The sequence below is a fragment of the Pleuronectes platessa genome, chromosome 14 (genome assembly GCF_947347685.1).
Source record: "Pleuronectes platessa chromosome 14, fPlePla1.1, whole genome shotgun sequence".
Taxonomy (NCBI): Eukaryota; Metazoa; Chordata; class Actinopteri; order Pleuronectiformes; family Pleuronectidae; genus Pleuronectes; species Pleuronectes platessa.
The window spans coordinates 1,631,762-1,655,280 of NC_070639.1; the positions used below are offsets into that span (position 1 = coordinate 1,631,762).

Consider the following 23,519-nt stretch of genomic DNA (forward strand, 5'->3'; position numbering starts at 1 on the left):
TCAATGGGACATCAAAGGCAAGATCAATAGGCAACCGAGGCTGCCGCCCAAACATGAGCTCGTACGGCGTGAACCCGGTTGTTTCGTGTTTGGTGCAATTATAGGCATGCACTAATGGCTTAACAAAGTCTCGCCAGTGAGTTTTGTCTTGAGCTTTGAGCGTACCAAGCATGCTTAGGAGTGTCCTATTAAATCTTTCAACAGGGTTTCCCCTTGGATGATATGGCGTTGTCCTAATTTTACGGATTCCTGCTAGATCACATAGCTCTTTGATTGTCTTAGACTCAAAGTCTCGGCCTTGGTCGCTATGCAGTTTTTCAGGAAGACCATAGTGGACCATGAAGTTTTCCCACAGGCATTTTGCTACAGTTCGAGCCTTCTGATTAGGGGTGGGAACTGCTACAGCATACTTAGTGAAGTAATCTGTGATCACAAGCACATCTTGGGTATTACTCCGGTCAGGTTCTATGGATAAAAAGTCCATACAGACTAATTCAAGAGGTCTAGTTACTTGAATGCTTACTAGAGGAGCTGCTTTCTCTGGCGGTGTTTTACGACAGACACAGCGGCTGCATCTCTTTATCTTTCTCTCTATGTCAGTAGCCATTCTTGGCCAAAAGAATCTGGCTCGGATGAGGTCAAGAGTACGGTCGAAGCCTAAATGACCCATGTCATCGTGAAGACTTGACATCACTATACCTCTGAACTTTTCTGGTAAGACTATCTGGTATTGAGTTCTCTCCCCGACTTGCCTCTTCCTGTAGAGAAGGTTGTTCTTCAACTCAAGCTTGTTCAACTCTCGTAGGAAGATGGGAAGGTCTAGCAACTCTTTCTTTACAGCTGGAGGAGGGCTCTCCCCAGGCTCCATCAGACGGATGATTTCACAGATGGCAGGATCGACTCTCTGTTGTTGTTTCAAATCTTCCTCTGATATACTGGAGATGACTGGAAATCCATCACAGTGCTCAAAGCTGTCGGGAATAGCTTCAGCAGACATGGCAAGAGATACTATAAGAGGACTGATGTGATCATTACTGTTGTTATCTGCAGGAGGGCAGACTAGATGTTTCTCACAGATGGCGCTAACAGTCTTACAGGAGATACGAGTGAATTCGTCAGAGTCGGGTAGGTGTCGGCGGATGAACTGGCTTATCCGCTCTTCCTCTTTCTGTGAGACTAGATCATTGACGAGCTCAGCATGTGGACGTCGCGAGAGGCCATCAGCATCGAGATTGCGCTTCCCTGCTCGGTACTGAAGCTTGAATCTGAAGGTGGAAAGGGCAGACAACCAACGGTAACTCGTTGCATCCAACTTTGCTGTGGTGAGCAGGTAAGTTAGTGGGTTACTATCTGTGACCACTGTAAATGAAGTTCCATACAGATAATCTGAGAACTTTTCCGTTACAGCCCACTTCAGTGCTAGGAATTCGAGTTTGTGAGCCGGATAGCGTGATTCACTTCTGGACAATCCACGGCTGGCATAGGCTATAACACGCATTTCCCCTTCCTGCTCCTGATAGAGGGCTGCCCCTAGTCCAGTTGTGCTTGCATCTGTATGTAGTACATACGGCAGCTTCGGGTTGGCAAACCCCAAAACGGGAGCAGTAGTGAGCCTGTCAATGATGGTTTCAAAGGCTTGTTGACAGCTGTCTGTCCATCGGTTCCCAAAAAGCTCTTTTGGCTTGTAATACAGGCCATTACTCTCTTTAGATCTGTCACTCTTGCGGAGTGGAGGATAACCGATTGTGAGGTCATTTATAGGCTTCACTATCTTGGAATATTTTTGAATAAACCGCCTGTAATATCCAGCAAATCCTAAAAATGAACGTAGCTCTTTAAGGTTTTGAGGTCTGGGCCATGTCTTTAAGGCCTCAATCTTTTGGGGGTCTGTCTTAACACCATGTTGCGACACAATGTGCCCTAAGTATTTCACAGATGTCTGGAAAAATTTACATTTCTCTACGGACAGTTTTAGGCCATACTCCTTTAAGCGATTAAGTACATGGAGAAGGCGGGTTTCATGTTCTTCAAAGGTTTCTGAAAAGATTATTAGATCGTCTAAGAACACTAAGACTTATTTTAGGTTGATATCACCCATGCACTTCTCCATCAACCTTTGGAATGTACTGGGAGCGTTAGTTATGCCTTGGGGCATCCTATTAAACTCCCAGAACCCCAATGGACACACAAAGGCAGTTTTGGGTTTGTCAGCCTCCTCCACCTCGATCTGATAATAACCTGACTTAAGGTCCAGGACAGAGAACCACTTTGAGCCTGTGAGCGCAGAGAAAGTCTCTTCCAGATTTGGGAGACCGTAGGCATCCTTGATAATCTGCAGGTTCAGTTTCCGGTAATCAATACAAAGTCGTACGTCTCCATTTTTCTTTCTAACCACCACTATTGGTGAGGAAACTGGTGACTCTGACTCCTGACTTACTCCTGCCTCACTTAGCTCCTGCAGGTGTCTCCGCACTGCATCGAGGTCTTGGGGACGTATGGGTCGAGATCGATGTTTAAAGGGGGTTTGGTCACTAAACTTGATTTGGTGTTCGACCAAAGTCTGAGTCGTGAAGAGCAAATACTTCTGGCATAGCACCTAACTTTTGCTCTATTCTCTCCCTCCATTCAGCCGAAAGAGGAGAGCCATCAAAGTTGAATTTCAGCTTCACGTCTTCAGGAGACTTTGGTGGACTATCTTGGTGCGCTGCACTGGGTGGCCTTTGGTTACCTGGCACCACTATCTGCAAAGCACGTATTTCAGCTATGACACTCTTTGCTGGAATGATTATGTCATGCTTACTTTCGTTGCGTAACACCACTGGTACTTTCTTAGATGGTGTGTCGGGGAAACTGATTAAACAGCTGGTAACTAACATGCCTCCAGGTAAAGAAGACGACACAGGTGGTTCAATAACAATCCACCGGTCGGGGACTTTATCTTTTACATGCACTGATCCTTCTATCACACAGCTTCGTCCAGCAGGTACGACTGTAGGATCTTTCCCTGACAACCTCACTAACCCTAGGCTGCTATTTTCTTTTTGCTTATTTCTCTGCTGCATCACTTTCATAACAACTCTGCAACCATAGGATAGAGCTTGCAGGTTTGTGTTTTTACTAGAGCAGTTTTCATAAACTAAGTCCAAAGTATTTGTGCCTATCAACAGTGTTGACTGTGCGCTAGACTGCATGTCTGGTACGACTAAATCAAGGGTAGGCACAGTGATCTCAGAGCCAAAGCAGCTCTTGGGGAAGGTGATATCTACTTCATGAAGCCTGAATAGGGTACGGCTTGACCATTTGCAGCCTCTACTTCTAACAGCTCATTCAAAGGGTGGATCTTTAAGTTTGAGAGGTTGCTCTCATGCAAAGACTGTGACACTGTCGTCAATTGAGATCCGGTGTCAAGAAGGCAGTTACATGTTTGTTCATTTATGAGCACTTGAGCTGTGTATTTAGCTCCGCTCAAACCTCTTGGTATTTTCATATTGCTAAGTTTTGAACGTGAACACTTTTCCTTTCTATTATGTTCAGTGTCAGAGTTGAGACTGTGGTCACTGTCTTCAGCTCTCATTTGTCCCACAATTCAGTTTAAAGGCTGGGAAGAAGTCGTATCGGGACTGTTTCTCTTTTAGTTGCGTCTTCTTTGCAGCTACTAATGCTGTATTTGGCTCATTACAACAAGCAGTGGCAATATGCCCGTCCTCACCACACCGAAAGCAATACCATGGCTTGGGTCTGCTACTAGGCTTTTGATCTGCTGTTGACTGCAAGTGTCCAGGTGCTTTGGCTATGGAGGAAACTGGAATAAGAAGAGCAGTGGTATTGATCTTAGTCTTAGGCATCTTCTGGCTGTTAGTGTGTGTGAGTTGGCTACGGAGCTCAGCAACCTGTTTTTGTAACTCGGCGACAACAGCATCTGGAGATGACACCTTTGGCTCTGCTTTCTGCATCTCTAATCCAGTGAGCTGGCTCTTCAAATCAGCGATTTGCTTCCTTATTTCAGTGATGTCAGTCTCTAATGGTTTGTCATTTTCAAGAGAGTTAACAGCTAACACATGTGCACTGACTTTCTGTTTTGGTGCACCAAAATGTTTTTTCATCCGATTTTCTTTTGCACTGCGTTTATCTTCTTCAACACGCAGCTGCAGCAGCATTTCAGGGAATGGAGGTGGGTTGTCTCTCTTACGTTCAAGCTGAAGGTCAGTTATCAACACATCTTCCCAACATCCACGACAGAACTGGCGCAGAAGATGTTTGTCAACTTCAGTTGCAGATACTCCGCCTCTTTTCTGTGCTCTGGAAAGAACTGTCTGTAGCCTGTGTAGGTACTGAGAAGGCTTCTCTCCTGAGTTCTGGAATGTGTTGAGGAACACAGCAAAAAGCTCATCACCATCTTCTACTATTCCGAATGCTGAGTCTAAGAGTTCAAGGTAAGCTGTAGGCAAGGCTTGTAGGCCTAATGGTTTCACAACATTAGCTGCTGGTGATACAAGGCTGTCTAGTATCTTTCTTGAGCGCTGTACATCTGACACAGCTGGGTCTTTCAGAATGAGCTCAACACTATTTCGCCATGTGTCGAAGTCAACCTCATGGTTGGGGCAAGTTCTGCCAGAAAATACTCTGAGTCTGAATGATGCATTCATCGATGATACTGGGGCTTCACTTCTCACTACATGCTCTATGACCATGCGTTGCACTTCAGGAGGATTAACATAACTCATAGCAGCAACAGGGGCTTTGTTTCCTTTAGCCTGTCCAAATGATCCAGTCTCAGTTGCATTCTGGGGGAATTTTCCATTCTCCTTTGAGCTAACAGGGGAGGCCTGCTCACATCTCTGCGACTGAGATGCTATGGGGTTAATTACTTTGCTCTGGATCATGGTATCTGGAGACTCAGTTTCAGGCTCTTCGACAGGTTCTACTGATAGGCTGCATTTTGAGAGTTGTATTTTGAGAGTTGTTCTTGTAGGATTTCTTCAAAGGGTTTGCCACTCAATTTGGCAATCTTTTGCAGTTCACTCAAAAAACTCTTGGTGGCGCTCACAGTTGCAGTGGGAACATATTCACAGGGCAGGGCTTTGATCAGGTATGCGACTTCACTGGAACTCTCATAACTATATGGGAGTAAGGGTTCAAGGGCTCTCACTGCAGCTCCACTCTCATACTCTACAATGGCATTTTTGTGGTATGATGATTCAGGGTCATCTATCCTAATGATTCTAGCAATTCGCCCATATTTGTTCAAGAAGACAGTTACCTCCTCATCTAGCTCTGTATTAGTGAGTCCACTGACAATAACTGAGTTTGGGACCTTAATGTTTTCTCTATCTACAACCTCCATATTGTCCGGACTTAATTCTATTTTAGGTCTGGGTGTTCAGATTAATTTATTTTCACTAATAATTTCCCTTATTTTGATCAATTAACTGCTCCTGGCTTTTATATAAGAATAGAAAAAGTAGTTTTAGATAGAATGATAAACAGGCAACATATAACACATTTGCAATACAACTAACACAAGGAAAAAATAATATTTATTCAATGCAATACAATCAATATCAAGTATAATATTTACAAAAAACACATTCTAATCATACGGTGAATCTTGTGATGTAAATCCAGTTCAGTGTGTATTAACAAGTTCAGACGATCTTTCTTACGGCCACGTGCTGCAGTCCGTAAATTCCAGAAAAAAACACTTGCTGTCCTCCGATGAACAGGACTCCGTCCCGTGTGGTCACGCTCTGGAAAGGGTGTGTCGGTTGGTTCGCCATCTATTCCACTGCACGCATGAAGCTACGATGCTAGCATGGATGCTAAGCTCCTCGCGATCTTTCAGTCAGTCTAAATCACTTTTCAAATGTCCAAAAAAAACACAGTCTACCGACGTAGACAGAACACTTTTAGAAAATAAAATAAAAGTTAACAACAGTCCAAATCCAGGTTTTCTAGTAACTTTAGTTCACTGTTTGCAAACCAGTCTCTTTTTCTCCGTCTCCCTGTCTTCCACCTGCCGTTCTCCGGAGCAGGAGAACTACCTGGTTTCCCATTGGCTCTTGCAACTGTGCTTTCTTAAAGCAACAGTGCACTTTAAACTACTTTCACAAATAATAATATGGATCCTTATTGTATTAGTTTTGATATTTGTTTGTGTTTGGTTAAACATTTTAATCAGATCAAATCATGGATTTTATAAATAATATCAATTTAACTCAGGTACATTTTTATAGTATTTATTCAATTATTTATTCACTAATTTATTTACTAAATCATGTTTCTTTTTAACCTGGGTTACACTTAGTTTCTATGAAGTTCTGGGGCTTGTGAGAGAAAAATCCATGTTCAAAGTTGCACAGGCTGAGCTGTCCGGATTTTCACACCCCCAAAACCCTGCATATATACTCTCTGCTTCCAAAAGTATGCAAGGCCCAGCAAACGTCATCATAAAGTAGATTTTAGCGATCAGAGGGTGCATGTGAAGCTTTGCGTGGACATCTATGTACCCACCAGTTTGTTGTGTCTGCGTGACCTCTGCTTTCGACTGCACATGTGCTGAAAAACAAAATGCATGCTGAAACTGAAGAGAAGCTATGTGAAGTGGCCCTCACTACAGTTAGTCTTCAAATGAACAAAGACAAAGCAACTCCACTTCTTTTTGCATGGATGTCGCCTTTTTGATTAACTTTATTTATTCATTTGCTAACAAGCATTGGTCACTGAATTCTCTTTTTAAAAACTCTTCACGCAGTCTCCATTACAAGCATGCATCTTGGCCAAACAATTCGTCTTACCTCCATAACTCACTCAAACACTTCATACATGTCTCAAAATAAGCTTGTTCGACCATAACACTGCAGTCGAGAGCAAACATTGTCACTCATAACACACTGACTTTAAATACCTTGACAACAGGCAGCATCTTATAAATGATTAACTTATATCGTTTTGAGTTTTGATTTATTTCATAATAAAATAAGTAACAAGTTTTTGCTGCACTAAATAAAAGTAGGCTAAATATAACAAGAATAAATTATAAATTGCTTCAATATACTTTATTCTTTCTATATTCTTGATTTATAGTTAATCACTTCAAATGTTGGAACCACCACTCTTAGTCTTTCTCTCCCTGACACATTTCGAAAATCTAAAACTATTCTTATGGTATGTATACTTGTAGTTGGACTTGTAGTTGTTGGTATTATTCTCAGTTTGTAAGATGTGTATTAAGTATTAATATATATAGCCCAGATAAATACTGAGAACATGACAAAATTATGGGTCTTTAAACCCAACGGCCAGAGTTTCCAGATGGGAAATGTTGAAGTAACATACAAGAAGCTTAAAATCATTGTATTTTGAGGGAAATTAAAGTACGAAACTAGAGGGATGGGACGCTAAATATAGATGTTTCGAAGTTGTGTCGATTCCGAAGCACAGTTGTTTTGAAACACTGTTCTGAAATGTGGTTAGACATGGTCATGTCACGTGACCAAGGCTATGGGTATGATTCTTGAAGGTAAACAAGAAGTCAACCGATCTTGTATTGTTAGTGTACTAAGTATAGTAGGTTTTATGTAATTAAGCAGATGCTGGAGAGATTCTAGCCAGTTGAGCAATCTAGCAAAATGTTCTTAACTGTAGGGGTGAGAAGAGATGTGTAAATACAGATGTAGGGATCCATATCCACGTTCATCATCACGACATGCAGGATTTCCTGAAAAGACGTCATGTGAGAAGAGATGCTTTAACACAGAAATGATCATTATTTACTATCCAGATTACAACTGACAATACTGTGTCACAAAATGATCAAATCATCATACACCATGGACATTTTGGCATTATTGATTGTACATCGCACAGAGGGCAAAATTATCTTACAAATCGATCAGTATCGTTCATCTGGCAACTCTGCCCACAGCAGATCGCCTGCTAGGTTTCTTTGTAGTGCACTTCAGGAATCCACTACCTTAATTAATCTGTCCAGCCAGGGAGGTCTCCTAGGGTTGCAATATTGAGACTGTCACCGATCCCTATTGTCGGAACAGACAAGTTCAATAAATATGTGAATTGCAAAGAAATGAGTATCATCCCCACTGTCAGGGTCAGTGAAGTGTACCACAGAGTAATAAAATACCTTAAATTACAGTCATACGGCTGTTTTTGATCACACAGGGAGCTGTTATGGGCGGTTTCTGGTATGACCAGTGTATTTCCTTTGATAAAAGTACCGTTATCTACTCTACTAAATTCCAGAACTCTACAGAATGAAGCTGTGTATCTTCCGAACTTGCACCACCAGTTTTACAAACACGTACGCGGAAAAGTAGGGGAACTGAACTCTATAAAGGCTGCAAACATTATTAAAATCATACATATAAACAAGCTTTTGAGTTCGTTGGTGATCTACTTTTGGAATATTTATATTAGACACTTAATTTTTGTTGGTGGTCTCTATCAAACTATAAAGACTTTTGGTCTGTATTTATATATATAGAGAGAGAACTTTTCTAGTCTTAATGACCAGTCAATGCACCAGATTTTTTTAGTTTTCTTTGACATTTACCTATGTACACACACAATCATACAGTGCATCTTTGGACAGCACTTTTTGCTTTCTACGAGGGGCAATTTGGGGTTCAGTATCTAGCGCAAGGACACTTCGGCATGAAGAGTAGGGATGGGCATTCTATTAAATTGTCTTAATCGATCTTCTGTCACAGTTCTCTGTTCCTCCAGTGCCCCTCCTCCTCTCTTCTCTCCTTTTCCCCGCAGGTGCAGCTCGTTCCGTTAGATGACCCGGCTCACCAGGCGCACCTGCACTCATCAACTGCTCCCCATATCTGCCCTGGCTGAGCGCGGAGTCATCGCCAGTTCGTCCTTGTCACTACAGTGGTAGTTTCTCGTTCTCGGCGCATAGTCATATCCTCCTGTGGTTATTCTCCCCGTTAATCCTCGTGTATGTTCTCCTGTCCTCCAGTTACCCCGTCATCCTGCTCACCTGATTCCTCTTCCCGCTGACGAACTCCCGGAGCCATCAGCTACCCCGTCATCCTGCTCACCTGCTTCCCCATTCCTGCTGAGGAACTCCCGGAGCCATCAGCACTCCCTCGTCCTCTCCCCTCCGCTGAAGAACTCCCGGAGCCATCAGCACCCTGTCTATCCACCTTGTCCCACGTTAAATAAACGTCATTGAACGCACCACCTCAGTGCTCTGTGTTTTGCCTCCGCTCTGGGGTCCACCCGCCTCGTATCGTAACATCTTCGGGAGAATTAACGATCAATTTTCGATTAATCATTAATATTTCTATATTAAAATTCACTATTTATAGGCTATATTAAAATGCAGTGAAAATAGAAAAAACACAGCTTGTTTCCTCATTGAGATCTTTATTACAAGATGAACAACTCTTGTGGCAGTTAAAGGGGAGCCGTTCACTGGTTACACTTGAAAATATGCGCTACTGTACTCTTAGGCCCCGCTGAGAGAGCAGCAGCTAGCCGCTGAGAGCTAGCTCGATTTGATGGTTCTCGACCTCTCAGTCCGGTTGTTGTCACGCCCTCACTCCTGGAACCCCTCACCCAGACCCGGGTCTGTCCGGGTTCCCTTCCCCGTGGACTGAGGGGTCCGTGTGCGGACATGAAAAAATAATGTCGTCGACGAAATTCCTAATGATCAATAATTGATCGTCGATTAATTATGGCCATCCCTAATGAAGAGCATGCCCCCCATATTAGCAGACAGTAAATTTAGAAATATATCAGCAAGTCATAAGTCAAATCAAACAGTCCTAATCAAACCATCCTGATCCATCAAGAATTTCAGTTTTGGTCCATACCAGTGAGCCATGCATCTATACTCTTTAGGCTTTTTCATCTTCCACACATACCACAGGTGCAATGAGGGGTGACAGATGCTGCAGGCAGATGAAAACACTGAGGTATTAGTGGGGGCTGAGGGACCTGTCAGAGCTGAGCTTTGCGTGCAGAGCCATGAGGACAGTTGTTCAAACAGGTTAATTGTGTTCTCCCGCCCCAAACTTTTCTGTCCTGGATCGCTTGGTGCCGTGAAGACATCTTGTGACATCCAACGTTCCAGACCGCTGATTAGCCTTTCTCTTCCACCCCCACCTGCTCACCACAGACCAACACACACCGAACACACACATGGACACACTCATGCTGACAGGGTCCACTCTGTCTGGCCCCCAGCTGTTTGGCCACAGATGGGTGGCTTCCTGTCAGAGTCTTTTCCAGATGTAACTGGTTTTCACCCTTTCTTTCAAAGCCTTTCTTTCCTTCCCCTGAAGTGTTTTGTGTCCGTCCCAAATCATCAAAGCTTATTCTAGAGCTATGACTTTTCTCTGTCTTGTCATCTCTTTGCTTTTTTTCTCTCTTCACTGCTGTATTTTGTGTCTTTGCATATCATGGTGGTCAAGTGTCATATGAGGAAATTAAAATCACAAGAAGTAATTGCCTAACACTTGATCATCATACACTGAATCAGTAAAAAGCAAACCATACTCTCACTTCTGCAGACACATTATTAATACACATATTACAATGTATAAGGGATGTTCTGTGCCACTGCAGGAGGCAGAGTGTTGTCCTCAGGGGGTCACTGGTTTAATGCTTGACAATCCATTGGTGAACAAGATATGGATTTATTGATACCCTCTCTTACAAGATGCATAAACATATGCAAACATCAGTAATACAGGTACAATTAAACCTCACCTGTCTATTTCCACCCTCACTTCTACTTCTCTCCTCTTTCTATTCCTTTTTTTTGGTTTGGTTCGGTTCGTCTCCTCTTCGGACACTAACCGAATCACACTGGCATATGGCTTAACAATAGACACAAGTGTTAAAATATTAACTTGCTTCACCTCATTAAGCTTCTCTCAGTCATAGAGCCCTTCTCTGAGGAAGCGCTATAAGCCACAGTCCAACCCTTGGCCCTCCCAGCTGTGATGCTACAGCAGGATATTCCCCCTCCCAGAGCCTTCACAAAGACCAGTATGGCATTGTTAATGGTGCATGTTGGCTTAAGGTCGACCTGCCGCTTAGCAGGAGATACTCTATGAAATAGCATCTATAGCGTCAACAGGGGGCCTCTGTGTTTTGTTTGAGTAAGAACATGACTGTGTGTGTGTGTGTGTGTGTCTGTATTCAAGAGACCCCATAAGTGTGTGTGTCTTACGAAAACAAAAATTGGAGCAGGAGGGGGCTGGAGGTATGGTGAGGAGCTCTGAACATTTGTGTACTTTGTACGGTGATCACAGTGAAAGCTTAGAAGTTTTGACATGTTACATGATTTTTAGGAGACACTAAGAATCCTTTTATTTTCAGGATGACTTAATAGGGTGAAGAAGTTAATTTGGCCCTGAGGTCGGTTCACCAAAGACACTAGTCAATATGTGACAGGTAAATATTGGACTGGCAGGAAAAAATAGGCAGGATTGATAAGGTACAAAGAGAGTTTACTTAGGACCTGCTCAGGCCTGGTAATAACATCTGTCACGGATGATCTGACCACAAGTGGACAGCTTAAAGTTTGTCAGTTCGCACTTGGCATTCAAATTGTCACCACAAAGTCTCCATTGACCACTGAGATTGGATCTCACTTTTGCACTCTTTATATGCAAATAAAGACGCTCATAATTTTGTTTTATCATTTAACATTTGAGGTTGGGAAGTTTGGTCTGGCATTGCTCCGTTGGGGAGAAACTATGCCCGAACAGAAGCTGTTCGGACCAATCAAATTGTCAGGGCGGGCTTTATACGATGAAGGACAGATGATCAACAGTAACGTAATCAACGACGTCACCAAAGAGCGCTTGGGTTGAATTCGTTTTCAACAAACATGCCTGCCGCTGGAGAGCTGAGATGTGTAGATGCTGACATTGAGTCTGTTTTAGAAGACATCGACAGCGCATTCATTTTGAAAGAGGAACAGAGAAACGTGATCAAGGCATTTATAGATCAAAAATATGTTTTTGACGCCCTTCCTATGGGATCCGGAAAAGTATCATTTATCAGCTGGCCTCGATGGTCGCAAAGAAGATGGGACACAATGAAAACCCAAGGATCATTGTGGTTTCTCCTTTGGTCGCACTCATGGAGGACCAAGTGAAAGAGGCGACCGAAATGGGCATCACGGCGATGCAGCTCGGCGTGCACAACGAGGTGGATTGGGGCAGACACACATTATGAAACTGGTATCGTGCTGCGTATCCTTACTTGTTACACATTATGAATAAACACCATCATTAATCAGAAGTTATAAGGACCTGAACAGAAGTTTACTTTGTGTTTGATCAATTAAACACATTAAAAAGAAACATTCAGCACGGACGCAGTTCATCTGCCACACACAGCACGAGATGTGACACGTACTAATCCAGATAAAGCAGAATTAGATGAATGCTTGAAGTGAAGGAATGTTGACTTTCTTCTATGTAACACTATAAACAGTCAGGAATTGTTATTGGCACTATAGAGGCCATGGTCTAGGAAGATGCAGAGCAGAGAATTGTCCATCTTTTGACTCATGCACTCTGTCTGACCTTTGGAATGAGGCTGCTTGCTGTGGTTTTAGAGCTCAAGTGGAAAAGGTCTCCTTCTTCGTGTTGATATCAAAGCAAGGTAGTCATTGCCAGTTGAAGGGTCTTTCCTCTCTTTGCCATGAAAAGGGCACGCATCCCTTTCTTTAAGAAGCTCCTCCCCCTCTCCATGACCCATTGTTGGGGGATTAGCTCCCCATGTGTCAGTCAATACAATTGCCTTTCTCTTCTCGCCCCTCTGCAACCCAATGCTTTCTCCCGTCATTTAACTTATGCCTTGTGAGTGGAAGAATGCACAGTGGTGTCCAAATCAGGTAAAATCATGGAGCGTCTAGGTTTGGCCATACTCTTTTGCAACAGCTAAAGTTTATCTTGATTTTGATCCAAAGGGATATTTATAAACAAGTTAAAATAGTTTAATTAGTCATTAGGCAGAATGGCTGTTAATCGGTGGGTAGGCAGCACAAGCAAATCATTTTTAAGATATAATAGGTAGGGTTAATATTAGATAAATGATCAAAGTAGGGCAAGCAAGTACAAAGAGCTATGGCTGGGAGCCACAGCTGAGCGTGCTAGATGGAAGTTATTTACTTTGGGGCTTATGGGATGATGAAGAGCAGGAGTGCAGGCAGGTGAAGCATCAGCTTAGTGCACAAAATTGGACTCACGATCTGCACTCTGTACGTAGTTGTGTTCTTGTGGCATTAAAAGTCATGGCCCTTGTACTGTCCCGATTCAAGGTCAAAATTATAAACAAGCCCATAAGATGCTTTGGTGGCTGATTTGTTTGAAAACGTTTAATATGTTTCTACAACTGGTTGGTAGTTTTGGGATTGTAGCTTTTTTTTCAGGAAGAGCACTGCTTCTCAAAGCGCAAAATGACTGTATGGTCCTGTTATTGGGCCATTGTAACACCACCAACAAACCTAACACATATATGTTAGGGCTATAAATATATACAAGCATTTGGCTCAGAGAATGCAAGAAGAACATACCCCAGTTCATAAAGCCAGATCATACTGGTTTCATGCCTTTCATAGGAGGAAAATATTACATTTTAATGTATAGGCTATTAAATCATCAGCCATCTATGCTGCCTAATTGGGATACACAACAAGCTTTTGTAAAAGTTTTCACTAAATGCCTATAACTTGAATGACACAATGGTAATATAGAATATCCGTATACACAGTGGGACACACTCCTTTAATCTTCCTTTATTTTATTATTATTAAAACTATTCTATGCAGTTTATATTTGTATTCACATATGTTTCTATAAATCAACTATGAAAGCTGCACAATCAAGTGAAATATATTGTGTAACTCTTGGTTACTCTTGGCTTTTCCAAGAAACTCGTCTCGTCCCCTCCTCCACCTCTGTGTTTTACCCTCCCTCACTCCTCCTGTCTCCACCTCTTCCCTGTCACTGATCCCTTCTTTTTGTGAGGCTCCTTCCCCTCTCCATGAGCCATTGCTAGGGGATTAACTCCCTGAGTGTCAATCAATATGTTTTCCTTTCTCTTTCTTCCCTCCTCCCCCACCACCCCTGGAGGTTGAGGGAAAGAGAGAACTGCTGGGAAGAACAAAGAAGGAGAGAAAGAAACAGGTGAGAAAAATGTGAAAGTTTAACATCGTTAGCTTATGTTTTTGAGAGAAAAGTAATATTCTATATATAAAAATATTTTATTCATTCTCTGTGTGTGTACAAGGTCGCAGTGTTGCCCAGTGACTCCTCTTCTTCTTTTTCTCACAAGGCTCTTTTATCCAGAGACTTGTTACAATTATTCACTGTGATCAAGGTTGTCCCAGTTAATATGCCTAGACATTGTTCACACATATTTCATCATGGATGACAAGGTGCAATTTCCACTGTGGTATACACACAGGGGGAAGTGCCTTAGAGTGTCAGAAGATTCTTTTTTTTCTTTTTGCTTCTGTTGTTGTGGTATGAAGCAAAAGCAAAAGATTTAATGTCTAAAATGTTCAGTGTTCGTCAAGAAAAGGAATCATATTTATTTTCACGTAGATAAAATATGCTCTTACTTCTTTTAAAGGGGCTTTAGTTCATCTCATTCTCCATCTGTTTCTTTTTGTGTTGGGTGCTATTTTTCTATTAGAGCAGGAGGGAAAGGGCCTTTTAATGTTTTGACTTGAAAAAAATCAAGCTTGTGGAAGGGGAAGTTAGAATCTGTCATCCAGCCTTATCTCATTATCAAACACAGGCTGCACCTCTCCACTATTATCCAACTGATTGTGTGAATAGGCTTTCCTGTCATCCAGTCAGGGTAAACAGTCAATAGACTGCATTTATATAGCGCGATTTTCAAATTCACCCATCACCCCACACTCCCATGCATTGCTTGAAAACATATACAATGCTACTCTGCAATTCATACATCACTCACCTATGGCAGGGGCAAGTGGATTTGGTGTTCAGAGTCATGCCCATGAACAGTGATGTGTGAACCTTCGAGACAGGGGAATAAAGCACCTATTAGATGTTTGTTTAGTTTATGCTTGCCTTTCCTGTCATGATGTCAGTTTCGGCTGGTCGCACATCTTAACTCTTTGAACTTTTCCATTCAAGGCGCATCTAGCACAACATGGATTGAGCTGGAGGCAAGAGACTGTGGACACCTCTACTGACATCTCCAAAACCCCTTAATAAAGGGACATATAAGCCGTTCTCATTCTTGACCTCCAGGTACATCGTCAGAAGGGCCAATAACACCCCTACTTGCTCACAGTGAATCCAGCAAGGATCCCCTACTGTGTTCTCACATTGGATTCTCCTGAATTGCTATGGACTTTATACTTGGGGGCTAGGCGGAGAATGTCCAAAGAAACTGCGGAGCCTCTCACTCTGACATTTGCGTTCACACATGCACCTCCTCCAGAAGGAATATAAGCAGTATCTGGAGTTCAGTGCATGTCTGAAAGCAGCTTAACTAGAGCCCATGGCCTTCATCATTTCTATCCTGACTCCAGTGAAATGGCAATTGGCACTCCCACCTTATCAGAACTGACCACTACCATGTGTAATGTTGCATTTTCATGAATATAAGGTCAGCATCAGCTGCACAAAAAAAACTCAGGATCGGCTTTGTCAGAGCAGATCTACCTATTCCTTTTATTTCTAGACCCTCTCCTACTCTACACCCTCTAGTGTTACACTGAGCAGAAACACACTCCCCTGCAGTGATGACAACCTGCTGCATTAGCACTAACTGGCGCTTAGAGAGACAGAGGAGTCAAGCTTGGCTGAGCTAAAATCCTGATTGGTTAATGCCGAGGCTGTTAAGAACACCAACAACAATTAATGGAGGATCAATAAAAATCAATGAAAGTTAAGATCAGAGGGCTTTTTTCCTCTTAAAGGTCGGTGGGACGCTATCAGACCATCAGCAGCATCAATATTAATCCTAGCCAGTCCGCCATGAGCCCCCAAAATAGAAAACATTTGTATCTAAATCACCTGAGCCATTGTCAGACATGACCTCCGGATAAAATCCGGAGAATTGGCTACAGAGTTCACCCAGAGTTTGTGCCGAAAAATGTTGGATGTGTGAAAGACAGACGTGTTCACAACAGCAGCAAATCCTCATTATCAAGTCGAGAAGTGGAGCAGCTGGGTGCCTCAGACAGAGGCAGGAAGTGACATGTTAACTCAGCTACGTGTATCACTTGATCATGTTTACAGTACCCTGACACCGTCGTAAGCTCACCAAAAACTCTCTTGACATCTTCGTCTGTGTCGTATGTGCCACAATGTTTTCACCGGCAGACATTTGTTTTCTTTTTGTTTATAAAATTTTAGTTAATTTTCTGTCACATGTTAAAAGCATCGCTGTGAATCTAGCGGTGGATCCCCTGCTCTGTTCATACATCAACTTCTCCTGGATTTCTACGGACTGTACAAACGGAGATCAGACTGCGGAGTCCAGTGCATGTCTGAAAGCAGCTCCAGTGATGGTTATGCTCATTGTGTGGGGCTGTGTTTTGGAAGGACGATCATACACATACAGACTACAGTATATGTAGTTGCATAGGGGGAGCTAGTTTGGTGCGGAATAGACAACTAAGTAACTGTTACTGTTTCACTGTAGCTTCATGTGAAAAGAAAAACATCACCACTGAAGTGGCCGCTGCCACAAAAAACCGCCCTCACAAGATAAAAACTTACAAATTTGTTTAAACTTTCATTACAACCTATTGTATGTTTATGTGCACCGGATAGGGACCTCTAACTGTCATGTGAATAGTGAATCTTGTGCTTTCAAGAGAACAAGTGCGACGGTCCTATAGATCTGCAAGATGGATGTCAGGTCTGGATGGTTGGTCAATAAATATGTGAATTTAAGACCCCAGAAACATCCCCAGGCTGTAATGTCACAATTTATTCAGTTTGGTCCAGGAACTCACCAACCCACCCACAGTCCAGAGAGTGACTCAGGGAGCAGATAATGAGTGTGAGTTTATGACCCTGCAAGATTCAGCTCAGCCATAATACTGTAGAATGTGTTGGCACCACACAGGCTCCAGTAGAAACAGAAAAATACTGACGACACACAAACTGCTGTGCCAACAGAAAATAAAACAACCACTATCATAAGAAAAAAAATAAACATTCAAGAAATGAGTGGTGGAAACAAGAAACAACACAATCCAAGTTTCCAGCTGTGGGATCATGTAGAATATAGTACTTGAAGTCAAGTTGAGCCTTTATTTGCTTATTACCATGCTAACATGTTCTCTCTTCGTTGAAAGAAATTTTTTCCTAAGATCCCGTTGAATATGTTATCCTTTTCTTGTAAAAATGAAAAGAAGCACGTAAAACACTTACAGAAAACATTACAACAATTTATAAAACGCAACAATTTACAAAACAAAACATTTCAGAAAACATTTGGAGAGAACTAAATTTCAGATTACTGCAGGGAAAACATTTCTTGTTTATGACTGGACAGAACCTACGACCATGACGGAATTGAATGTTGTTTCCAGTTTCCTGTTGCTTGCTAGAATAATAAACTGAGTTTAAGTGAATAGAAAAAGGAGTTTGAAATAATGAGGATAGTTTTAATGAAGGACTTTAACTCAATGTAATTCTCGATAAAGAATTATCAAGAGTTTGCTGAAATTGCTTCATAGTGCAGGCCCCAGGTCAAGACATTGCTAAGAAGTAACATAAGGCCTTCTGATGTGACTTCTGGAAGCACAGCTGCCCCATTTCCTGAGTCATTACTTTAATGTCACTAGTGCAGAGCCCGTTCTAAACAAGCCTGTTAGGATTGGGCTGTTTGTTTGGCCTGTGGTAATTCTGCTGGCAGCTTCCATTTTGAGGGCATTACCATAATACAATGCAAAAGCCGTTTTCAGACATGACCGACTGACTTTGTCTTTCACGCATTCAGAACACAGCAGGAGCGTCTCTGCACAGATGCATTCACAACAGAAAAAAATCCTGCGCATTATTCAGGTGGGAGGTGGAGAAGCCAGGTGCAGCAGACAGAGGCAGGAAATAACGTGTCAATTCTGCTGCAGAGATCACATGATCGTGTTTCCAGCACTCTGACGTCAGCTCTTATCACCACAAACCCATTGCATGTCTTTGTCAGAGTCTTCTAAGTGCATGGCTCCGCAGGTTTCACTGTGTGCTTTGACCCTCAGGGTCAACGCAATAAACACCTTCTGTGACCTGAAAAAGGGGATTTAGTTTCAACAGTGACAAAATAGTTATCTAAATCCAAGACTGAACTGCTCCAGACTTTCCAGCTCTTCACTCAACCTGAAAGTAGGTGAAAGGTTGACTTCATTAGTGAAATGATAATCTGAAAGCTGCCTGTGTTTGGGTTAATGCGTATTCTGTGAGAGCATGTATGTAAACTCAACCTGTGGTGTGTTGCACTTGATTGGTTTTGTGCACTCAGGGTTTGGAGATGCTTAATTCTTCACAGCCAGCACAGTTGCTTTGTGATGTTCATCTTTCTGCAAACATCAGGAAGAGGGAGGTTTGTGAATAAACACACGATTACACGTGTTTGCAAATCTCTCCACATGCACACTCACCATGAAATTGTTCTCCTCAAACAAATTTCTATCAATTTTATCAAATATACAAATTCAACTGAGAAAACTTCTTAAATCTGTTAAAATGGTAATATTTGGATAAATCAAGTCTTAATGTCCTATACTAACTCATTATGAACTAAATCTGTCTCTACTGGATTGAGCCGGATGCTGTTAAAAATAAACAGCGGATCCCCCAATTTAGAGAGCAGCATTAACCATTGGCTGTTCGGCTACACGACAAATTCTCTATCAGCATCGATATGTATGTCAGAGGACACTAAAGTTAATGTGGAATTTCCCAAAACGATATTAGACTCAGTAGTATTCTCTGGACCTCCACCTAATCTGACCAGTGATGACATGTTAAGCATGTTGATCGCTGGCTTTCAGGGTGGTGTCCGGCAAACAGTGGGTTTTGTCATCAATTGGAAAACTTCCTGGAGGAAATCTGGTTTTATGAGGAGAGACGGCATTTATCCCACTTTTGATGGAGCGGCTCTCTTATCTAGGAATGTAACAGAGTCTATACATCCAAAATAACAACCCAGAGTTGGGAGAGTTACAGTCCTACGCACTTCTCTGTGACCCCATTCTATTAAAATACTTTAATCAAAAAAATAAGCAGAGACGACATTCCAAATAAAAATCTAATGAAAAATAACACAACCAAACTGTACAACAACAACGAACAAAACAAGATTATTAAAAGTGGGGCTCACATAAGATCATTGTCATCTGAGGCAATTTTAGTCAATTAATTAGTCTCAGATCACAACATTGATTTACTGTCCCAGTGAGACCTGGCTGCATCCTGAGGAATATGTCAGCCTAAATCAATCTACTCCCCTCAGTCATATAAATACACACGTTCCTCGAAGCTCTGGCCGAGGAGGTGGAGTTGCAGCTATTTGTAACTTAATTTTATCTATTAATCCTTAACCTGAACTAAATGATAACTCATTTGAAAGCTTCGCTGTAAATCCATCACACCCATCCTGGGCCAAGTTCTGACCTCGTGGGGCTTCGTCTGAGTTTTGAGTTTTTACCAAGTCAGACAAAATGATGTGGGTGATTTTAATTGTCATGTGGACAATGAAAATGATAGCCTTAGGGTCGCGTTTAATTCAATATTAGAGTAAATTGGTTTCAGACAGTGTATACATCAACCCACTTATCATTTTAACCACACCCTTGACTTTGTTAGATCATATGGCATCAAAATTTAACATTTTATATCACAAAGGGCGACCCAGCTACCGTGAGCCTCACCTGGCACGAGCCACAAAGTGCGGCAGTTGCATTCCTCCTCTTCCTCTCCATCTCATCAATGTACAATAGAATACTTGTTACTGACTGTTCACTTCTTCCCTGGAGTCCATGAACTTCATCGTTTGGAGATCCTGGATAAAGGCTGTGGTCACATTGTGGATCGTGACCGTTATGTTGGATCGTGCATGATGATTGTGATGGTGGATCGTGATCATGGTGGCAGCTGATCATGGATTATGATTACAACTAGATTGTTTAGATATACTATATGTCTATTAACATTTACTACTATAATTGGCAATACCTCTATAGCTACAATTGCCAGACATTTTCTTTAAACATTGTTAAACCTCTCCAATAATGTTAGATACTGTCTTTTCTCATAAATGTTTAAAACATTGGGCCTCATTCACCAATATATTCTTAATCAGATACATGTTGCGTTCTTAAACTTTAGAATTGTTCGCATCTGTGGTGTTATATTGAAGAATACCATGTCTTCGTAAGTAGAAAGTGTGTACCAGTTTTCACTGGAATTCTCATAGGGAATCTATGAGAAGGGGCAATTTGGGATTTATTATTATAGCCAAAGACACGTTGTATTCAAAATATAGGTGGAACTTCATTTACAACTTTTTGTGGAGTCTGTAGTTGGTCACATGTTACGAAGTCTGTTGAGATATTTATCAGTTGGTGCGTCATGCTAAATATTAGTTCTATTACTTTACGTACACAAACATCCACATATAGAGATATTCTATCAAACAACAATCTGCTTCATGATTTTTTATAACTGCAAAAAAAAACACGAATGCACACACACACACACACACACACACACACACACACACACACACACACACACACACACACACACACACACACACACATTTTCTTTCTCTCTTACCCTTTCAATCAAACATCAAACCAGCAGAGCTTGTTTATAATCCTCTGTGGGGAATTTACACTCAGGCGTAGCTCTGTTTTCACTTTGTCATTATTTGGGTGAGCATGTTGTTACAATGAAACCTTTTGTACAGGCAGGAGATGACAGCTGCGAGGCTGATTGGATCCAGGCTCAGCGTACTGATTAGATTGCTAAAATGATTCCATTTATGATAATGGTGCACTTCAAACATAATTCACAGAGTTTTGATGGAGAATCCCTGATGAACAAGACAGTTACAAATTGAAGGGAATTATTCTGGTGTTCAGGGATAAAAAACTAGAACTGCTTGTACAGCATGAGCTCATTTCACACTGATTAGTACAGTAGAGTCCACTGTTTTGTTAATACTATCAGTTGCTGGATTAGACAATGGTGTCACTTGTCACCAATGTCTTTGTCACCAATGTCTTTGCTGCATGCCACATGGATAATTGTTGTTTAATGTTCATTTGTAGATCCAAAGGGTAATCTCCACTGGGGAGTGGGGGTGTCTGTCCCTCTCACAGATTCTACATTTTGAGAGTTCCTATTTTTTGCTGGTCTTAGACTTAATGTGTTGATTGGTTCTAGCTCTGTCTGTCCAAAACATCAGCAGTATGGATCATCTGGATTTCCACCATCGTTGTGGTCAACAATGATGAATTATTATCAGGGACTTGCACAGACATTTTGGGGGGCAGGGGCTCAAGTGAGAAAAAGGGCTCTTCTCAGTATTATTTGTTTAAAAAATATTTTTAAACAAAAAGATAAGTATAGTAGCACATCTCTGACTTGCTTACCAATTTATCTGAATACCTTCACACTCAAACAATTGTTAAATACAGTTCACACAGAGACAATGGCTCTTTCGTATTCACAAGGTTTATCACGAGCAGACAACAAGAGGAAACGATGATACAATGTGCATGTTTTCTATGCTACTATAGTTTCTAGTGTATATTTAGAATAACTGACTGCACCGGGGAGAGAACCAACAACAAATCCTTTGAATTATTTTGGTGGTATTGAAATAAATAACACTACAAAAAAATAAGCATAAATAAGCAAACCGGCCTACCCTAAGTTGCAACCATTAGGCTTAACGAATTCTGCTTTGTTGAAATCCTCACAAATCATTACAAAAAAGGTCTTGAACTGTGAAAATTAATATTATTATGAATAAATGTTTTGACATTGTGCTGCAGGAATGATTAAACAATATACTGTTTAATTTTTGTTTTTTCATGGACTGGTCATTTTGAAGAGATTTTGGTTTATTATGTTCATGTCTTCTTTCACTCTAATGGAAAAAGAACTTCAAAAAACACACATTTTGATGGTGTTTGTTTAACTACCCTCTGCCTGTTTGTATCAGTAGATTTCTCCTAAATATATTATTCAATCAATATATTTGTTTGACATGGAAGCTGTATTATCCAAAGATAGAGATCTGTTGTAGTTCTGGCTGTATGGCTGTACTGGATGCTTGTTCAATAAATATATTTTAATGGTGAATGGTTCCAGCTATAAGTTTTCAATTACTCTCGATCATTTAAAAATGTAATTAAGTTCCAAATGTTTGGTTAATCAACATCTACACAAATTCTGTGGCAGTGAGCCTGATTGTGAATTGTAACTACCACTGTTAGCCTCACCACTGTAACTATTCCTTTAAAGGAGAAAAGTCCTTTAACAGGTTCAAGTAAGTAATCTAAGGTGTTATACTCAAACTGCATGGAAGGGAAAGATAAATAGGTAATCAAGCATAAAACAAGCCTTTGGCTGGCAAACAGAGAGGAAACAATGGGCCAAAGGTTCCCATCGCAGAGGGCTGGAAGGGGAGGAAGAGGCCAGCTGCTCAGGTCAGGTCAGCTGTGTTATCATAACAGCAGCTATAGCGGTGCAAATGTAAGAAACAAAACAGAGGTATGCATTGAAGCATGGCAGATACAAGCAGCTCAATACTCAGACACCATCTGGAGGAGAGTGCAGCAAAGTGTAAGGCTACTTTATTACAGGCAAATGCAACCTGCACATTCATGGGATTTATACAACAAATCATAATGATAATACACGCTTTCACGTTCTTAGCATCATTTGTAATTAAAGACATGTATTCCTCACCAACTGCATGTATCATTGTCATGTGTATTAATTCCATCTCAATTTTGATGATTAAAGTGGCAGTGTTATATATTTAGGCCCCTTTTAAAAAAGAAAAAGTGTATACCCACACTTTTGATTTAACAGAAGTATTGGTGACAGTTTTACATACAAATGCTAAGACTGAAACGACAGAGACTATTACAACTTTTTTCCCATTCCCTGATATAGATCAAACTCCAATAATATTGGATCCTACATGTCCCTTAAACCATTTTCAGACAGATCTCTGGAGAACTTGGTGACTGCAGTTTGCTTTTCACACATGCACAATGCATCAGTATGTTCTCTGCTCAGACGCGTTCACAACAGCAACAAATCCTGATCTGGGTAAACTTCAGGGGGTCTATAGATTTCAGTGCATGTCTGAAAGCAGCTTTAATGCAACTTAGTGTTGTCTATTTCACAGTATCTGTGCTTCATAAAAAGTTTTTTAAGTCTTTTAAAATGCATGTGTCCAATTTGTATAGCTGAGTTTCTGTTTAAAACAAAAACGGTCTCCACATTCAGGGGCCC

The 23,519-nt window shown here is 41.4% G+C and overlaps 1 protein-coding gene and 1 long non-coding RNA gene across 2 annotated transcripts; both read right to left on the minus strand.

Moving 5' to 3' along the window:
• Nucleotides 1-3,563: 3,563 nt before the first annotated feature.
• Nucleotides 3,564-4,883, minus strand: LOC128456193 (zinc finger CCHC domain-containing protein 12-like). Its single transcript, XM_053440281.1, has one exon. The coding sequence runs from the start codon at nucleotides 4,881-4,883 to the stop codon at nucleotides 3,564-3,566; it is 1,320 nt and encodes a 439-aa protein (XP_053296256.1).
• A 1,378-nt stretch (nucleotides 4,884-6,261) lies between these two features.
• On the minus strand, nucleotides 6,262-9,126 carry LOC128456290 (uncharacterized). The gene is made up of 3 exons (XR_008341819.1): nucleotides 9,005-9,126; nucleotides 7,973-8,036; nucleotides 6,262-7,717 (listed from the first exon to the last, which is right to left on the minus strand). It is a non-coding gene; the product is annotated as an uncharacterized LOC128456290 (long non-coding RNA).
• Nucleotides 9,127-23,519: the final 14,393 nt, after the last annotated feature.